Here is a 16,622-nt window from a genome sequence, read left to right as displayed (position 1 = left end):
TATCTTCAGACACATGAGAAGCAGCAGAAAGTAGTCACAAGAACTCTGGACTTGAAGCTTTTTTGAAAAGAATGACAGTAAAAATCTGAATTTGAGTCTTAATATCTCTATTTGCTGATGTGGGTATCCTGGGAAAAGTAACTTAGAAGGGGATTTTGATCGTCTAAAAAATGGATTTATCTCTTGCCTTTATAATGGACATTTTGAAACATATGCAAAATGGATTAATTCAATGAATCTCACGTACCCACCACCCTGTGTCAACACTTTTTGGCATTTTGCCATTCTTATTTCCATCTATTCCCATCTGCTTTCATTCTTTTTTTCCTCCTGGAATATTTTAAAGCAAATTCCAGAGATCATGGAGTTTTGCATCTAAGTATTCTGGAAGGTACATTTGGAATTTTGAGAATGTGTTGTTTGGTATTTGCCCTGCTCACCTGTTTGCTGCACATACCTGAGAGACAAATAAAATGGTCTAGGAATAGAGGAGGCCCAGCTGGCGGGAGGCCATCTCTTAGGAAGCCCATAGCATCCTTACTAGCCGCTTTGAAGTGTGCCAGCCCATGCCAACCACTGCTTTTTCAGAAAGTTGCTAACCGGGGTACCTGGGTGGCTCCATGGGTTAAAGCCTCTGCTTTGGGCTCAGGTCATGGTCCCAGGGTCCTGGGATCAAGCCCTGCATCGGGCTCTCTGCTCAGCGGGGAGTCTGCTTCCTTCTCTCTCTCTCTCTGCCTGCTTCTCTGCCTACTTGTGATCTCTAGTCTGTCAAATAAATAAAAATAAATAAATAAATAAACAGATAAATAAAAAGAAAGTTGCTAACCATAACACTTCTGAGACATTTTCTTGTATCTTAAGGGAGATTCTTAAGTTCATGCGAGAAAATTTGCTGGGCAGCACTTAACATCCATTCTTGCATCTGCCCACAGAGCCAAGCCCCAGACACTAAGTCTCTGGTTGCAGGACCCAGGATCAGGGTTCAGAGGGGCCCTGTGCAGTGGCTGCTCACCCACCACAGGACACTGTTTCTGTGTGTACTGATCAGCAGGCATCTGCGGGGCACACAGGTTGAGTGGATCCCATCTGCAGCCTTTCCGGGGTTTGAATACTTCGAGAAGTTTGCAGCCTCTTGTGGGCTCCTAGGGTGGATGTTGGGGCTTCTCATTCTTTCTTAAAATTGTACTTTCTTATTGGTACAATCCCTTTCCAAAAGAGGGGGCAGAAGAACTTAGCAGCAATACTATGAATGGCATGGTAACCAGAAACTGAATTTTAGGTACCTTATGAGTTAAATCCCTTGGATGTATCATGTTAATAATTTGTAACATTGTTCCCATAGGAATGTGTGTTCCCACATCCAAACCTTTGCTTTATGAACTTGTAACAGGTATTCTTAGAAGTTTTGCCTGCTTGTGGGGCGCTTGGGTGGGGCCCCTGGGTGGCTCGTGGGAACGTCTGACTCTTGGTTTTGGCTCTGGTCATGATCTCATGGGTTCGTGGGATGGGCCGCACAATGGGCTCTGCCCTCAGTGGAGAGTCCGCTTCAAGTTTCTCTCCCTCTGCCCCTCCTCCCACTCCCTCTTTCTCTAAGATAAATAAGCCTTTAAAGAGAGGTTTCACCTGCTTGTAATGCTTACATTGCAGAATTATACTTCCTCAATTAATAATAAAAATAATAGCTCATAATTATTGAAGACTTATCAGACTTTGTTCAAAGCATTGTACATGAACTATTTCACTGCTTTCCAAAACAGCCCTCTGAGGAGAGGGTACTGCTGTTATGTTAATCTTTTAGATGAACCCAGTGTTTAAATAACTTTCAGAGATACAGGGGATCCATCCAGGAAGTCTGCTCGAGGAACACATCTTCCACTGTCCTCCCAGTTACTTCATTGTATATGAAAAGTGCTTCTTTCCTTCATGCACGAAAAACCAGAACCTAGCGCTTATATCTTTAGAAAGTATAAGAGGCTGAACATACACTCTAACTTATTAAATAGTGGTGTTCTAGGAGAATATAATGCTCCTGTTCTGGCTTTTGGTGCTAAACTCTCTCAATATTTACCCTTGGCTAGCCTCTTCTGTTTGACCAGGCTCCTAAGATTTCAAACAGAAGGTACCTTCAAGCCCCAGTTGTGGTTATTAGTTACTGTAATTCCAGAACTAAATATAGAGATTTAAAAAAAATCTATATGAAAATTATAATTTAGAAAAAATAGAATGTGTTTAAAGCTGTAAGAAAGGTCTATTATAAAAATGAAAAGATACGAAGTCATGAAATTAAAACTTTGACTCTATTTTAATTACAAGTATTGTATGATAAGAGTACCAGAAGATATGGGACAGTTTCTGTAACCAGTCATTTTTAAATCCCTGTAGAAAATATTTGGTATTTTTCACTAGTAAGATTGTTCTGCTCTGTTGCAAGTTTCTTTCAGTTGGTTACTTTTAACTATGGTTGAATCCATTTTAGATTGTGAATCAAATACAATAAAAAAGAGATCTTATGTAATTAGGTCTGTTAGTCTATAAAATTGCATTTTATTTGCAGTTTGGGGTGATTGTGCCAAAAGTTGATTGATGAATTAGGGTAAAATGCTAACTTATTAACAGAAGAAGTACTTTGATGAGTCATTTTTCCTGGTTGACTGGAAAAGATCAGAGGTTGTGGTAAGACTTGTATGACTAACGGCACTAGAGTTCACTCCTGGACCTTGGACTTATATAGTCAACAGATCTGGTAACAGCACCTTGATTCTGTCTCTGATTAGCAAAGTCAGCAACGCCAGCTCCTCTTGTCAACAGTATAGGCCTTTGGAGAATACTGATTGGGTGACCTTTCTTTAGTCATTTGAATTGCTGCAATAGGTTCAGAGTACATGGTTTATTATAGTTGATGAATAGGGATAAATAATAAGATTTATTTTTCTGATTAAAAAACCCACATAAATGCAAAATAAAAAGATTAATACTCTACCATACTTTTACAACAATAGTAAGTCTAAAGGAAGCAGTACTGTATTGTTATTCATCTCTAATTTCTGTTTTTTAAAAAATATTTTATTTATTTATTTGTGTGTGTGCGAGCAAGAAAGAGAGCATGAGCAGGAGACGCAGGGAACAGGGAGAAGCAGACACCCCGCTGAGCAGGGAACACAACACAGGGCTCCATCCTAGGACTCTAAGATCATGACCTGAGCCAAAGTCAGATGCTTAACTGACTGAGCCACCCAGGTGCCCCTCTGTTTTAAAATAAATGTCATACTACATCATTTTTTAAAATGTCACCAGCATAGCTTTATCATTATTAAAGGAACAAAATAAAGCTAAAATCTACTAAAATTTACAGTGGCAAAGAATCCAGGTATTTTTATGAAAATGACTACATGGCCCTGAAGTGGTTCAGGAATATATAGTTTTAATTTACTGTTTGCAGAAATACTTCCAACTTGTTGAATCAATAAATGTTTTGCTACCCTTGGTTTGAAGTTCAGAGCATATAGTTTTTTATTATTTCCAGTTCTATTTTAATTTTAGATATAGATTGTTTCTATGTTTTTTTGTTTGGTTTTGGTCTTTGACTGCCTTGGATGTTTTCTGCACCTTTGATTGGCTTGGGCTTGCCAGTAAGATGGAGTCATGTTTATTATTATTTTTCTTTCACAAGTAAGCATTTAAAGAAAATAATTTTATGATGGAAACTTTCAAACCTATGTATATAAGGAGAACAAATAGTAATAACAAACACCATGGACCCATAGACCAGGTTCAACCATTATCAACATTTAATGTGTTTGTTTTTGTTAAGAGAGGCGGACAAAGTCTCACTAATGAAACAATGTCAAGTATTGCAAAAATGTATTAATTGGAGAACAATCCATTCTAATTGGCCTAAAATTTCTGAAGTATAAACTTGATAAAGATTTAAATAACTTTAAATCTATAAAATTACTAAAACTTGGCTAATAAAGTTTTGCCTAGGAGAAAGTGAATAGAACTGATATTCAATTATGTTATCCAGTACTAACATAATGCATAGTCTTGAGTCACCTTAAAATCATTTTTGGGTGCAGGCAAAGGACAAAGCACAAATAAAATGCTCCTTTTGATTGTTGCCTGTCATTCCAAGAGGGTTAATTTCATTTCTCAGCTAAGAGACTAAGACTAAAGTCTTGCAGAGTTGAGCCTCTCTCGTAAAATGTTCTGTCCCAGCTCCTCCACCCGATTACTTGCTTGCTTTGTAAATACACAAGGTACTTTATTTGTTCATAATGCTTACTAAGCATTTGTAAATTCTTTTTTTAAATGAGCTTGTTTATTTATTTTAGAGAGTGAGACAGTGCATGTGAGCAAGCAGTGGGAGGAGCAGGGGGGAGGGAGAGAATCTCAAGCTGACTCTGTGCTGAGCCCAGAACTTGACACTGGGCTCAATTTTATGATCTTGAGATCTTAACCTGAGCCAAAACCAAGAGTTAGATGCTTAACTGACTGAGCCACTGAGGCACCCCAAGCATTTATGAATTATTGGAAAAAGTTCATAGTTTTCTGAACCTTCCAACATTATTAATTTTATCATAAGCTTTCTTCTAAGATTATTTATACAAAATAAACCCAACCATGATTTTGTGAACACAGATTAGTAGAGAGATAGTCACAGAAACAATAGTTATGTTGTATATGTGCCACCTGCCAGGTTCTAAACAATTTCATTAAATCTTCATGTTGACCTTTTGAAGATGTTTTAAAAAAAGATCCTTGTTTTGTAAAGTGAATCTGAGATTCGGGAAGTAAAAGTAATATGCCCAACATTACAAACTGGAATTGCTTAGGGTTTTTTTTAAAGTTGTATTTTCTTTTCTTTTTTTTTTAATTTTATTTATTTATTTGACAGAGAGAGATCACAAGTAGGCAGAGAGGCAGGCAGAGAGAGAGAGAGAGGGAAGCAGGCTCCCTGCTGAGCAGAGAGCCCGATGTGGGACTCGATCCCAGTACCCTGAAATCATGACCTGAGCCGAAGACAGCGGCTTAACCCACTGAGCCACCCAGGTGCCCCCTAAAGTTGTATTTTCTGTTTGGGAAAGTGTTTCCTGTACTAAAACACACAATTTGGTAAAAGCCATAGGTTTAAACTGCAATTAATATTCTAACCATTAGTTTACTTTTCTTCCTTTCTTTCTTTCTTTCTTTTTCTTTTTTTTTTTTTTTTTACATAATAGGCTACTGAATTCAATGAATGGAAGAATGTTCTCTTTATCGTACAGTTTCTTCTTTCCTGTTTTTTGGGGTAAGAAATCATCCGTAAGTAGAAGCTTGATCTGTGATATGTCTTGACAAATCAAGTCAAAATATACATTCTGTCTGCTCTCTCAAAACCCCTTTTTCTTTGCTTCTCCACCTTTCTCTGGAAAGTAGCCTTTTAGCAAGGAGTGGGACGGGACCCAGGATCCCTGGGAACACAGCCTGAAAGGCCAGGAGCAAGCATGAAACAGTTTTATTTTTGCAAGTCATGCTTGATATCACATTCTACTCCAAAACGTGATGTTGCCTATTAATTTTTGAAAGCATAAATTAAGTGAAATAGTTGTAGTTTTCTCAGTTGTTGTCTCCCATTTGACCCGGAAAAAAAAAAATCCAAGCTGTGTTTTTTTTTTTTTTTTTTAAAGAGTACATACCTCCTTTTTTTTTTTTTTTTTTTAAAGATTTTATTTATTTATTTGACAGAGAGAAATCACAAGCAGATGGAGAGGCAGGCAGAGAGAGAGAGAGGGAAGCAGGCTCTCTGCTCAGCAGAGAGCCCGATGCGGGACTCGATCCCAGGACTCTGAGATCATGACCTGAGCCGAAGGCAGCGGCTTAACCCACTGAGCCACCCAGGCGCCCCAAGCTGTGTTTTTGAGTCACACTTTGTCAAACCATCTTTTCTTTTCTCTCTGATTAAAAAAAAAAAAAAAACTCAATCCATATCACACAAACTTAGACAGTACCTTTCTCTAACAAAGCCCCGATTCCCCTATGAACAACAGAGCAGAGTTTCAAAGTATTTTCTCATTTCACTATAAACTTGATGAGATGCTGTTCCTGTTTTTGTTTGCTTGTTTGTTTTACTTGCACTATTGAAGGATCTCAAGAACTAACCTCTGCAAAGTCTTTGTCCTCAGTGGTGCTGTGGTAAGCGGTGCCTAGATGGGAGCCTCCATTCTCTGGGGCTTGCCTGCCAGAGGTTTGACCCTATCTGTATATAATTCCATACATTTTTGCCCCACTTAATAATGTGCTTCTTAGAAAACAAATACTCTTGATAAAAGTTCTTAATGTATTATGTCATCCGAAGTCCCTTTGCAAATGAAAATGCCATAAAGGCATTCCAATTGTAAATAAATCAGTAAAAAATGACAAAATCTTTAAGATTTAGGTTTCACCAGATTTAAAGATGAAAATTAGGTAGGTCTGTTTTTAAAGTGGGTCTTTTGAGGACACTGAAATCATTGCACCTTTGCAACAGCTAGGCATCCGAACTCTGGAATCAAATGTGCTGGGTTTGCCACTTATTAGCTCTGAGTCCTTGGACAAGTTATCTAACTACTCTGAGCCTCAATTTCCTTATTTTTAAAATGGGATCTTTAACAATGAGATAAAGTATGTGATTCACAGAATGGGGTTAGGTGGATTGAATGAGCTAGAGTGATGAGCCCTCAGCACATGGTGGACATACAGAAAATGCTCAGGAATGTTAAGTGTGGTTGTTATTGTTAATATTTCTATTTCTTTCTTTCTTTTTAAAAAAGATTTTATTTATTTATTTGACAGAGAGAGATCACAAGTAGGCAGAGAGGCAGGCAGAGAGAGAAGAGGAAGCAGGCTTCCCGCTGAGCAGAGAGCCCGATGTGGGGCTCGATCCCAGGACCCTGGGATCATTACCTGAGCCAAAGGCAGAGGCTTAACCCACTGAGCCACCCAGGTGCCCCAGTATTTCTATTTCTTGAGGTCAGTGTGTTTTCACCCCAGCCAGAATTGGATCTACCAACAGTCTAATGGCTTCAAAATCTTTTTGCTATTACATACATAGTTGATCCTTGAATGATACATATTTAAACTGTGTGGGTCCAATTTTGTGTGGATCTTTTTTGAAGAATACATACATCTCTGTAAGTGCATTTTCTCTTATGATTTTCTTAATAATATTTTCTTTAGCTTACTTTATTATTAGAATATAGTATATAATGCATATAATATACAAAATGTGTGTTAATTACCTATGTTCTCAGTAAGGCTTCTGGTCTACAGTAGACAATTAGCAGTTAAGTTTTTGGGAAGTCAAAAGTTATCTCTGGATTTTTTACTGAGCAGGGGGTCAGCACCCCTAGCTCCTGCATCATTTAAGGGTCAACTGTACTTTTCTTTCACTGCTTAAATATGAATCCTGAATCCTGAAACTGCTCTGGAAGGAAGTTTCAATTTTGGTATGGTGGCTTTTTCAGAATCCTTTCTTGAAGTTTCTCTTTCAAAGGATTGGGATATTTACTTCTTCATAGTAAGAGAAGCCATTGTAAGCTTCTGAGCACATTCTCCCTTTTGAGGATAACTGGTACAGGGCTCGTCCCTTTTCTTTGGTCCCTGCTCAAGGAATGACTCAGGGCTCACACATAGGCATCCCAACCCTTGATTCCAGAGAAATGTGATGCTCAGCTTCTTACTTTCTTCAACTCCTTCAAGTTTGCATTTCAAACTTGGGTTTTCTAAGCACCACACCCCTGTCCCATGTTGAATATACAATTACAAAATTATAACACTTTAAAAATGGATGATAAGTGAATGCAATGGCAAAAAGGGCAGACTTTTAATTTTCTTTTGTATTAGGGTAGACTCAGCTTTCAGAAATGCAATTTGTAATCAGGAGTTTGTTGATAAAGCATATGCGGGGGTTTATGTCAGGAAGGTAAACTGGATTGTGGGCGCTAAGATAGTTAAACGCAGGCAAAAGTAAAATTTAAATTTTTTTAAAAAAATATTTTATTTATTTATTTGACAGAGATCACAAGTAGGCAGAGAAGCAGGCAGAGAGAGGAGGAAGCAGGCTCCCTGCAGAGCAGAGAGCCCAATGCTGCACTCGATCCTAGGACCCTGGGATCATGACCTGAGCTGAAGGCAGAGGCTTAACCCTCTGAGCCACCCAGGCACCCTGGCAAAAGTAAAATTTAGACTGAAATTTAAGTTGACAAACTAGATTTTAAAAAGTTAGCTCTGGGGCATCTGGGTGGCTCAGTCAGTTAAGTGTTTGGCTCTTGATTTCTGGTCAAATCATGATCTCAGGGCGTGAGATCAATCCCTATGGGGCTCAGTGGTCAGCGGGGAGTCTGCTGGAAGATTCTCTCCCACTGGCCCTCCCTTCACTTGTAGACACACATACTCTCTCTCTAAAATGAATGAATCTTTAAAAAAAAAAAAGCTAGCTCTGCAGGTATTTTTAATCTTGCTGAAAAATTATGGGTTCTGGTTCATTCATACCAGCAACTGGCACCAGCCCTCAGGCTTTGGAATTGATTATCCTAATCTGTTTCTGTCCCAGTAGCAGACCCTTTGGTCCCACTGAAGCCCTAATATATTTCTCAGTAAAAACACAAAAGTACCAAGTATTTTTAAATCACAGGATAACAAATGTTCTATTTCTTGACCCATCCCTAATAATTACTGTAATGTGTGCATAAAAGAAAACAGGATTCTGAGGATAGCTGGGGCACAGGAGCAATATTCCCACATTCCCAGTAAACCAAAGCTTAATGTAAAATTGGTGCTCTGGGAAGATGGACCATATAAACCCCATGACTTTGGCATCCTTGGGATACCACTGAGGCCTTGGGTAGGAGTATGTTCTTACAAGAGATGGGTGAGATGAGATTACTTGAAATTCTTTGAAGTCTGAAATTAGAATACTGTGCTAGGGTACCACTGTGGTTGATGGGAGGAGTGTAAACATGGCCTGTTATTATTTGAACATTTGTGTTGAGTTTATGTAAATGCACCTTCACAGAATGATAAACAGGACACATTGTAAAGGAGGTCATTCGAGTACTGTTTGTGACTACCATGAGTGTGTCATACAACTTGGGTAAATCAGTTAGTTTCTTCTTCTTCTTTTTTAAAAAGATTTTATTTATTTATTTGACAGAGGGAGATCACAAGTAGGCAGAGAGGCAGGCAGAGAGAGAGAGAGGAGGAAGCAGGTTCCCTGCTGAGCAGAGATCCTGATGTGGGACTCGATCCCAGGACCCTGAGATCATGACCTGAGCCAAAGGCAGCGGCTTAACCCACTGAGCCACCCAGGCGCCCCAATCAGTTAGTTTCTTTTCAGAAAGAGTAAGTACCTTGGAGCAGGAGTTCTGTTCTAGGGGTTTCTTCGTGAGCATGTCCATCTCTTGGGGACCTATAAACCCAAGCATACTGCTGGCATCTGTTGTCTGAATGTGAATCACATATATGTGCTATTCTTTTTCAAGTAGACATAGATGATATCTGATTTAGAAATACAGAATGGCAGGAAGCTATTTTTAAATATCTTTGCATTTTATAAATCCACAGATGCTAAAATCAAAACTACTGTCAGGCAGAAGTTGACATTTTAAGCATTAAAAGTGGTCTGGTTTTCTTTGTACTGAGTTAATGGAGGTTCTTTTAGTTTAGAACCTTGGTCGTTTTAGCCAAAGGACTACATAGGTGCCTATTTGCATGTAGAAATAGATTGTTTCTTAGAAAATTGGAAAAGACTACTTTGAGCCTTACCGTTTTATTTTAGCCTCTCTGGTGACACCTACTGGTTATACTGAGAAATGCAGCCTTTTGTCTAGAGGCTCTTAAGACATGGCTATTTCAGACACCCCCAGACCTCAGAGAAGGGGTGGGGGGCTCCTCCTGTGCTCAGCCCAGCTGGTGAGTGTGTGTCCTCCTTGCCCACACTCATATGGTGCGTGGATCCAAGGTATCAGCCAATTCTGAATGCAGGTGGAGGTGGTTTCACTAAAAGGTAGGATGGAGAAAACATTGCATGATTGGAACGCCAGAGTAGGAATTTTTAAGCAAAAATAAAAATAATATCCACGATTGCCTTGGGTTTAAGGCTGCATTCATTCAGGAAGCCTGCAGGAAACTTTTCTGTGTCCCTAGGTTGGGTTATAGCGCTCCCTTGTGCTGTAATCTCTAGTATTTTATTAGACTCCCTCCTCCAGGGAAGATGCTATGGGTTATCTACTCGTACTGTCTGGGGTGAACAGAGTAGGCACTCAGTAACATCACGTTGAGTTTTTTAATCTTTTTATTTTATGCATGAATAGGATTTTCCTGGGGTTCTGGATTCATGTTGAATTTATTAAAATTATAAACATTTAAAAAACTTTGATATTTTTTAAGGCTTTAGGTTCAATTTATAAATACTGTTGCTCTGGGTGCCTTGGGTGGCTCAGTGGGTTAAAGCCTCTGCCTCTGGCTTGGGTCGTGATCCCAGGGTCCTGGGATCGGGCTCTCTGCTCAGCGGGGAGCCTGATTCTCTTCCTCTCTCTGTCTGCCTCTCTGTCTACTTGTGATCTCTATCTGTCAAATAAATAGAATCTTAAAAAAAAAAAATACTGTTGCTCTATTTATGACACTAGCAATTTTTGTATTAACATAAGGACATTTAACTGTTTGATTAATGGCTTATTAACACAAGTTTAGCTGATGAAAATCTCTTAAACAATTTACTGTAAGTTGGTCTTTTTTTTTTTTTACCTCTCAGTGAATTAAAAAAAAAAAAGTAAGCATTTTAAACTACATTTACAAATATGATTCTCCTGATTTTTCTCCAGCTACTTCAAGCCCTAATGAGGTCCTCTGCAAAGCTTATGAGCCAGGTTGCTTCACAAACCTAAGCAATTCTTTGAAATCTAGCAAACCCAACTTAGAAATGTGGTAAATCAGCTTCTTTTAAATGTCAAATACAGTGTTCAGACTGACACAGGTTTTCTTACTTCTTTCCAATGAAAGCTGCAAGTCTAATCCCATTGTACATTTCAGTTTCAAACCACAGAGGCCAAGATGTTGGTTCCTGTAATTTGTCAAATTATTGTAATTACTTTCATCACAGAGACATATAGTAATTCTGAAGATTACAGAATTTAAGTTTATAATGGAATTTCTTCCTTAACATAAAAGCTTGGTGTGCTTTAGCTCTTAAGATTTTTTTTTCTTTACCATCCATCCTGGTAAGAAACACACTCAGGCCGAGTGGTTACTGTGTTGATTTGTGATCTGGATTCTGTTATTAAGAGAGATTCTGGCCTGGACTGGGGACTGGGCACTAAATTTTTTCAGAAGAGACTACCTAACACATAGGGACATAGGCTGAGCCCTTTCCTAAGAGTCTGATTCCCTCTGTTCTGCCCATGGGGATTCAGGCTTATGCCTCTTAACTGGGATTTAGTTTTAAAATCCAACACACCTTATGATCTCTTTGTATCTTTTATGGGTGGATTGAATTTTGTGCCCCACTTAGGTTGAAGCTAATTTTCTTTACTTCTTGATTGGAATGAACATATTTCTTCTGATTGGATTCTGTATTCATATATAAATTATATATATATATATATTTTTTTGATTGGTGTTTGGTCACAATTCCTTAGTCATTTTCTTAGCAGTAAGTGTCAATATAGAGATCAATGTTGAATGCCTGGTGAATTAACTTTGGACACAGGGCACAGGAGTGTTATTGGCATGTGGAATCCATTAATTTCTTTCTCCTTTTCCTTTTTTTTGTCTTTAATCCCCATCAGCTGTTTCACCCATCCCTACACCCACTTCCCCTCTCGTAACCATCAGTTTGTTCTCTATTGTTAAGAGGCTGTTTCTTGGTTTGGTTCCCCCTTTTCCCCCTTTTGCTCACTTACTTTTTTTTTAATCCCACATATGAGTGAGATAATATGGTATTTTTCTTTGTCTAACAAAACTAAAAGGCAGCCTTTCGAATGAGAGAAGGTATTTGCAAATGATCTGATAAAGGTGTAGTCTCCAAAATCTATAAAAACTTAATAATTACAAACTTTACAGTTTTGCTTTGCAGAAGCTCTTTATTTTGATGTAGTCCCAATAGTTCATTTTTGCTTTTATTTCCCTTGTCTCAGGAGACCTATCTGGAAAGATGTTGTTATGGCCAATGTCAAAGCAATTACTGTGTTCTCTTCTAGGATTTTTATGGTTTCAAGTCTCACATTTAGGTCCTTCATCCATCTTGAGTATTACTGTGTATGGTGAAAGTGGACCAGTTTCATTCTTTTGCACGTTGCTGTCTAGTTTTCCCAGCACTGTTTGTTGAAGAGACTGTTTTTCCCTTGAATGTTCTTGCTTCCTTTGTCGACATTTAATTGACCATATAATTGTGGACTTCTTTATGGGTTTTCTATTCTGTTCTATTGGTCTATATGTCTGTTTTTGTGCCAGTACCATACTGTTTTGATTGCTACAACTTTGTAATATAACTTGAAGTCTAGAATTGTGATATCTCCAGCTTTATGGGATTGCTTTGGCTACTTAGGGTCTCTGGTGGTTCGATACAGATTTTAAGATTGTTTGTTCCAGTTCTGTGAAAAATGCTATGGATATTTTTATAGGGATTGCATTAAATGTGTAGATTGCTTTGTATGGACATGCTAACTACATTTGTTCTTCCAATCCATGAATATGGAATGTCTTTCCATTTCTTTGTGCCATCTTCAATTTCTTTCACCAATGTTTTATAGTTTTCTGAGTATAGGTCTTTCACCTCTTTGGTTAAGTTGATTCTTAGGTTTTTATTATTTTTGGTGCATTGTAAATAGGGTTGTTGTTGTAATTTCACTTTCTGCTGCTTCATTATTAGTGCATTGGAATGCAATAGATTTCTGTACATTGATTTTGTATCCTGCTGCTTTACTGATTTCGCTGATCAGTTCTCGCTGTTTTTTGGTGAAGTCTTTCAGATCTTCTGTATATAGTATCGTGTCATCTGCAAACAGTGGAAGTTTGACTTCTTCCTTACCAGACTGGATGCCTTTTCTTTTTGTGGTTTGATTACTGTGGAATCCATCAATTTCAGTTTCTTCCATCCAAAGCCAGCAATCCCTTGTTGATTTTCCCTTCTGCACACCAGTGGTTCTCAGTGGCTGCACATTCGTATTACCTGTTGGAGCTTCGATGCTGTGCCCAGCCGAGGGACTCACCTCAAACCAGCTGAGGGAGAACTGCTGTCAGGCATCATTGTGTGTTACAAAGTGTGCCTGGCGATTCTGATGCACCCCAGGGATTAAAGACCATGGCTGTGACCCAGCTGCTAAAAGATTTCAGACCATTAAAAGAAACTCCCCATTCTTCCCGCCTTTACATGGAAACATAATGGGAAATGCACAGACAGAATGAAAAGAAGTCCTAAGGCAGTAAATTTGGCCAGTGCCCAACTGGGCCATTTTCCTGTAGAAAGCTGGAATTGTAATGGGGGTGTTTGAAGATGTAGGTTATAAACTCTTCATGGTATGTTTGTCTCCATTTGTTTGAAGTACTTGTGGGTTGGTGATACGTAGACTTTTCTTAATCTGTTCTGCCCCACGAGTCAGGCGCGCATCCAAGCATTTCCTCCTTGCCCCAGGTTTCTGTTGATGTATTCCACAGTTCTGTGCAGCTTTTACAATTCAGCCCTCACAACAGCAGTGGTTGGAGCCATCAAGGTAAGCAGGTGAAGCCTTGGGAAATGGGGAACTGGCTGTGAATCCAGTCTTCACAAGAGGAGCAGGGTTAGATTTTATGGTTGCAATGGGGGCGGGGCGGGGGTGGGGGTGAGTGGGTAGAGAAAGCGCGCAGACTTGTGACCTTCGCAGCTGTACCTGGGTCACCTCTTCTTAGATCTTCTCATCCCCTAATCCATGAACGAGAGGGAGGGCTTGCTAATTTAAAAAGAAGAGACAAATTACGACCTTTAATTCAAGGACGGTCTTAGAGGGGAGGGTCTGAGAAAATGAAGTAAACAAAGCAGAAAAAAATGCCCAAATCTCTGTATTCACCAAGATGCCTTGTTAGGTGCCTTGTTTGTAAACTTGGTTCTGGGAGAACCTGTTGACTAAGAAAGGGAAGCCTTGTGAAGACCTGTTTTTAATGTAGATATATGCACAATGTATAAGGTACTAAACTCATGGACTGTGTGTAAGTGTGTCTGTGTCTGTGTGTCTGAATAAACACAGCAGTGAAGAGGAGGGCGGGGTATTCTGTGCTCTGTCCCACAGTTGCTTTGATTTTCCAATCACACCAATAGAGCGAGTGAGAAAGACTATCTGCTCTAGCAGTAGACTGTCTGTTGGCCGCCTGGACCCTCCTAGAATACACAGGGCAGGGCACTGCTTGGAATTTGCTGGATGTCTAATCCATGCAAGTTTAGGGGTCAGTATGATAAAATTTACCAGCCAGTGATGCTGAAGAGATGGGATCTGGAAAGCTGATTACAGCTCAATGCTTACATCTTTTTTTTTTTTTTTCTTTTCCTGTGTATTAACTATAAGGGGCATGAATGATGCAGTGTTCTGTAATTATCATGCCACGGAAAGCTATATGTAATGGTTTTTTTTCATTCATTCAACATTCTGTGAGCAGCTACTGTGTATGTCTCTGGGAAAAGTAACTACAATATTTAGTCTCAGGTTTTACCATCTATATGTATTTTGCCCCTAAATCCTTCCCTTTTAAAATGACTAATCCTCTCTCTTTTTCTGCAGAATGTATCCATTGCCTACATTGGAATGTTAGTTGGTGGAGACTATATTTTCTCTATGTTAAACTTTGTAGGGTTAAATATTTGGTGAGTGGGATTTCTAAATGAACTCATTTTAGTAAAATATGAATTTTAAAAAGTGCGATTAATCTGTTGCAAGTGAAGGAACGGGAGGTGTTTTGACATTTTAGTTTCTAAGATAATTTTACTTAAATCACTCCGCTCATCTGTTTTTATGACATGCTCCTTCATGTAGATCGTGATGTGTGTGATGAAAATTCAGGGGGCTGAGATCCGAATTTAAGTCATACGTCTTTCTCAGGGAAAAAAAAAAAAGTCTAAGTTGTCTGCCTCCCTTTTGTGAAGTGGGCCTTCCTGAGGTCCTGCTCCGTCAAAGCACCATACATTAATGATATTGGGAGGAGGGGCTGAGACACTTTTGAAAGGCATTTTGGGGTTCTATGGAACACTGTCTTAGGATAACAGTATAGTTTATTCAGTAATAAATATTTATTTTCTCTCCAAAGTTTTGTATGGGGTTGATCTCCTCTTTTTCTGCCTCCAAAGATTTCTAACTAAGAGGGGGTAATTCTCATCAAGCGAGCCACAAACTAGGAGAAAAAGAGGGGTCTCAATCACTCCCTTCTGGCAAGATCTATAAAGAGGTATATTTTGTACAGACCTGGGATACTACCTGTGAGGTCTATTTATTTGCACTTTTTTTCTCCTTTCAGCATGGCAGGGGGCTTGAGATACTCCTTTTTAACTCTGAGCGGCCAGTTGAACCCTAAACAACCTGTGGACGAAGAAAACATTCCTCAGGCTTTGAAGAGTTAGAATCTGAGGCAGGATTGCGGACTGGGACCATAGGCGGGGCGGGGCGGGACTGGGGGGCGGGGCTGGGGGTGGGGCATCCCCGCTGTAGGAACCTGAAGCCAGACGTTTTGGTCACGGACAACACTCAGACACCCGGTGAAAGCACAGCAGGAGCGTCTGCCAACTGCGAAGAGAATCTACCTCACCCGCTGCTGCACAGCGAGCCATCGCCAGCCCTGGGAAGCTTATTTGGGCAAAGCCTTACCATCTGAAAGCGAATCTTTCAGAGGAAACCAATGAAGAAAGGGACCGCAACCAAGGATTTTGGTCGGCCAGCCGCATCTCTGAGCTGCTGTCCCCCCCAGTACCATGTGCATTTAAGAGGACGGAAATGGCCGACGGTGTGAGAGTCATTATTATCAGCACCTTGGCCTTAATTTCAAGGATCCCAGACAAAGCAGAGTGCCAGTGAGAACAGTTTTCAGTTTAAACAAACGTCCTTATTTTAATAAAATTAGCCCATCAACTACAAGTTAGTTGTTAGCTCTGATTTCATCATATATGTTGATATCTTTTCCCGATCATCAAAGTAAAATAAAAAATAATTTATAGGCAGGTGTCATACTGTGACATTATTTAGATAGGCAGAAAAACTCTGCCTGAAGGGTGATATTCCTTTTAAGGCTCATGCTGGAAACTATTACAAAATAACTCAATGGGAACAACAACAACAACAACAACAACAAAAACCCCCCCAAACAAAAAAACTCTCCATGTGCTCTGTTCACATTTAAGTAGCTCATATTTCTCTCCCCATCTCCCCAGGTTTGTTCAGGGGCCTTTGAAATTCCAATCACCTTGATTTTAACCAAAGGCACATTTCATCATAGGTTCATCTGACCTCCCAGAGCAGTGGTGTGTGGGAAGGAGCCCTGAACGGATAAGCATTATTATTTTCATTTCCATCAAGGAATGGACTGGGGTCCTGGCTGGCTCAGTTGGAAGAGCATATGACTCTTGATCTCAGGGTCATGAGTTTAAGTCCCGA

General features: G+C 39.5%; 1 protein-coding gene across 3 annotated transcripts in view; it reads left to right on the top strand.

Moving 5' to 3' along the window:
* The window catches only part of SLC35D2 (solute carrier family 35 member D2), a 48,609-nt gene extending 32,420 nt beyond the window's left edge, over window positions 1-16,189 (top strand). The window contains exons 9-12 of one of the 3 annotated variants that reach the window (XM_082697276.1): window positions 5,220-5,287; window positions 13,646-13,724; window positions 14,763-14,845; window positions 15,493-16,189. In XM_082697276.1, coding sequence (XP_082553402.1) covers window positions 5,220-5,287; window positions 13,646-13,724; window positions 14,763-14,845; window positions 15,493-15,595 — 333 coding nt within the window. In that variant the 3' untranslated portion in view covers window positions 15,596-16,189. Of the gene's footprint in view, window positions 1-5,219; window positions 5,288-13,609; window positions 13,725-14,762; window positions 14,846-15,492 lie in introns of all 3 variants that reach the window. The other 2 variants (XM_082697278.1, XM_082697277.1) reach the window with 2 other exon arrangements.
* Window positions 16,190-16,622: the final 433 nt, after the last annotated feature.

The sequence above is a fragment of the Mustela nivalis genome (genome assembly GCF_964662115.1).
Source record: "Mustela nivalis genome assembly, chromosome: 13".
Lineage (NCBI taxonomy): Eukaryota > Metazoa > Chordata > Mammalia > Carnivora > Mustelidae > Mustela > Mustela nivalis.
This window is presented reverse-complemented; position numbering and strand designations above follow the sequence as displayed.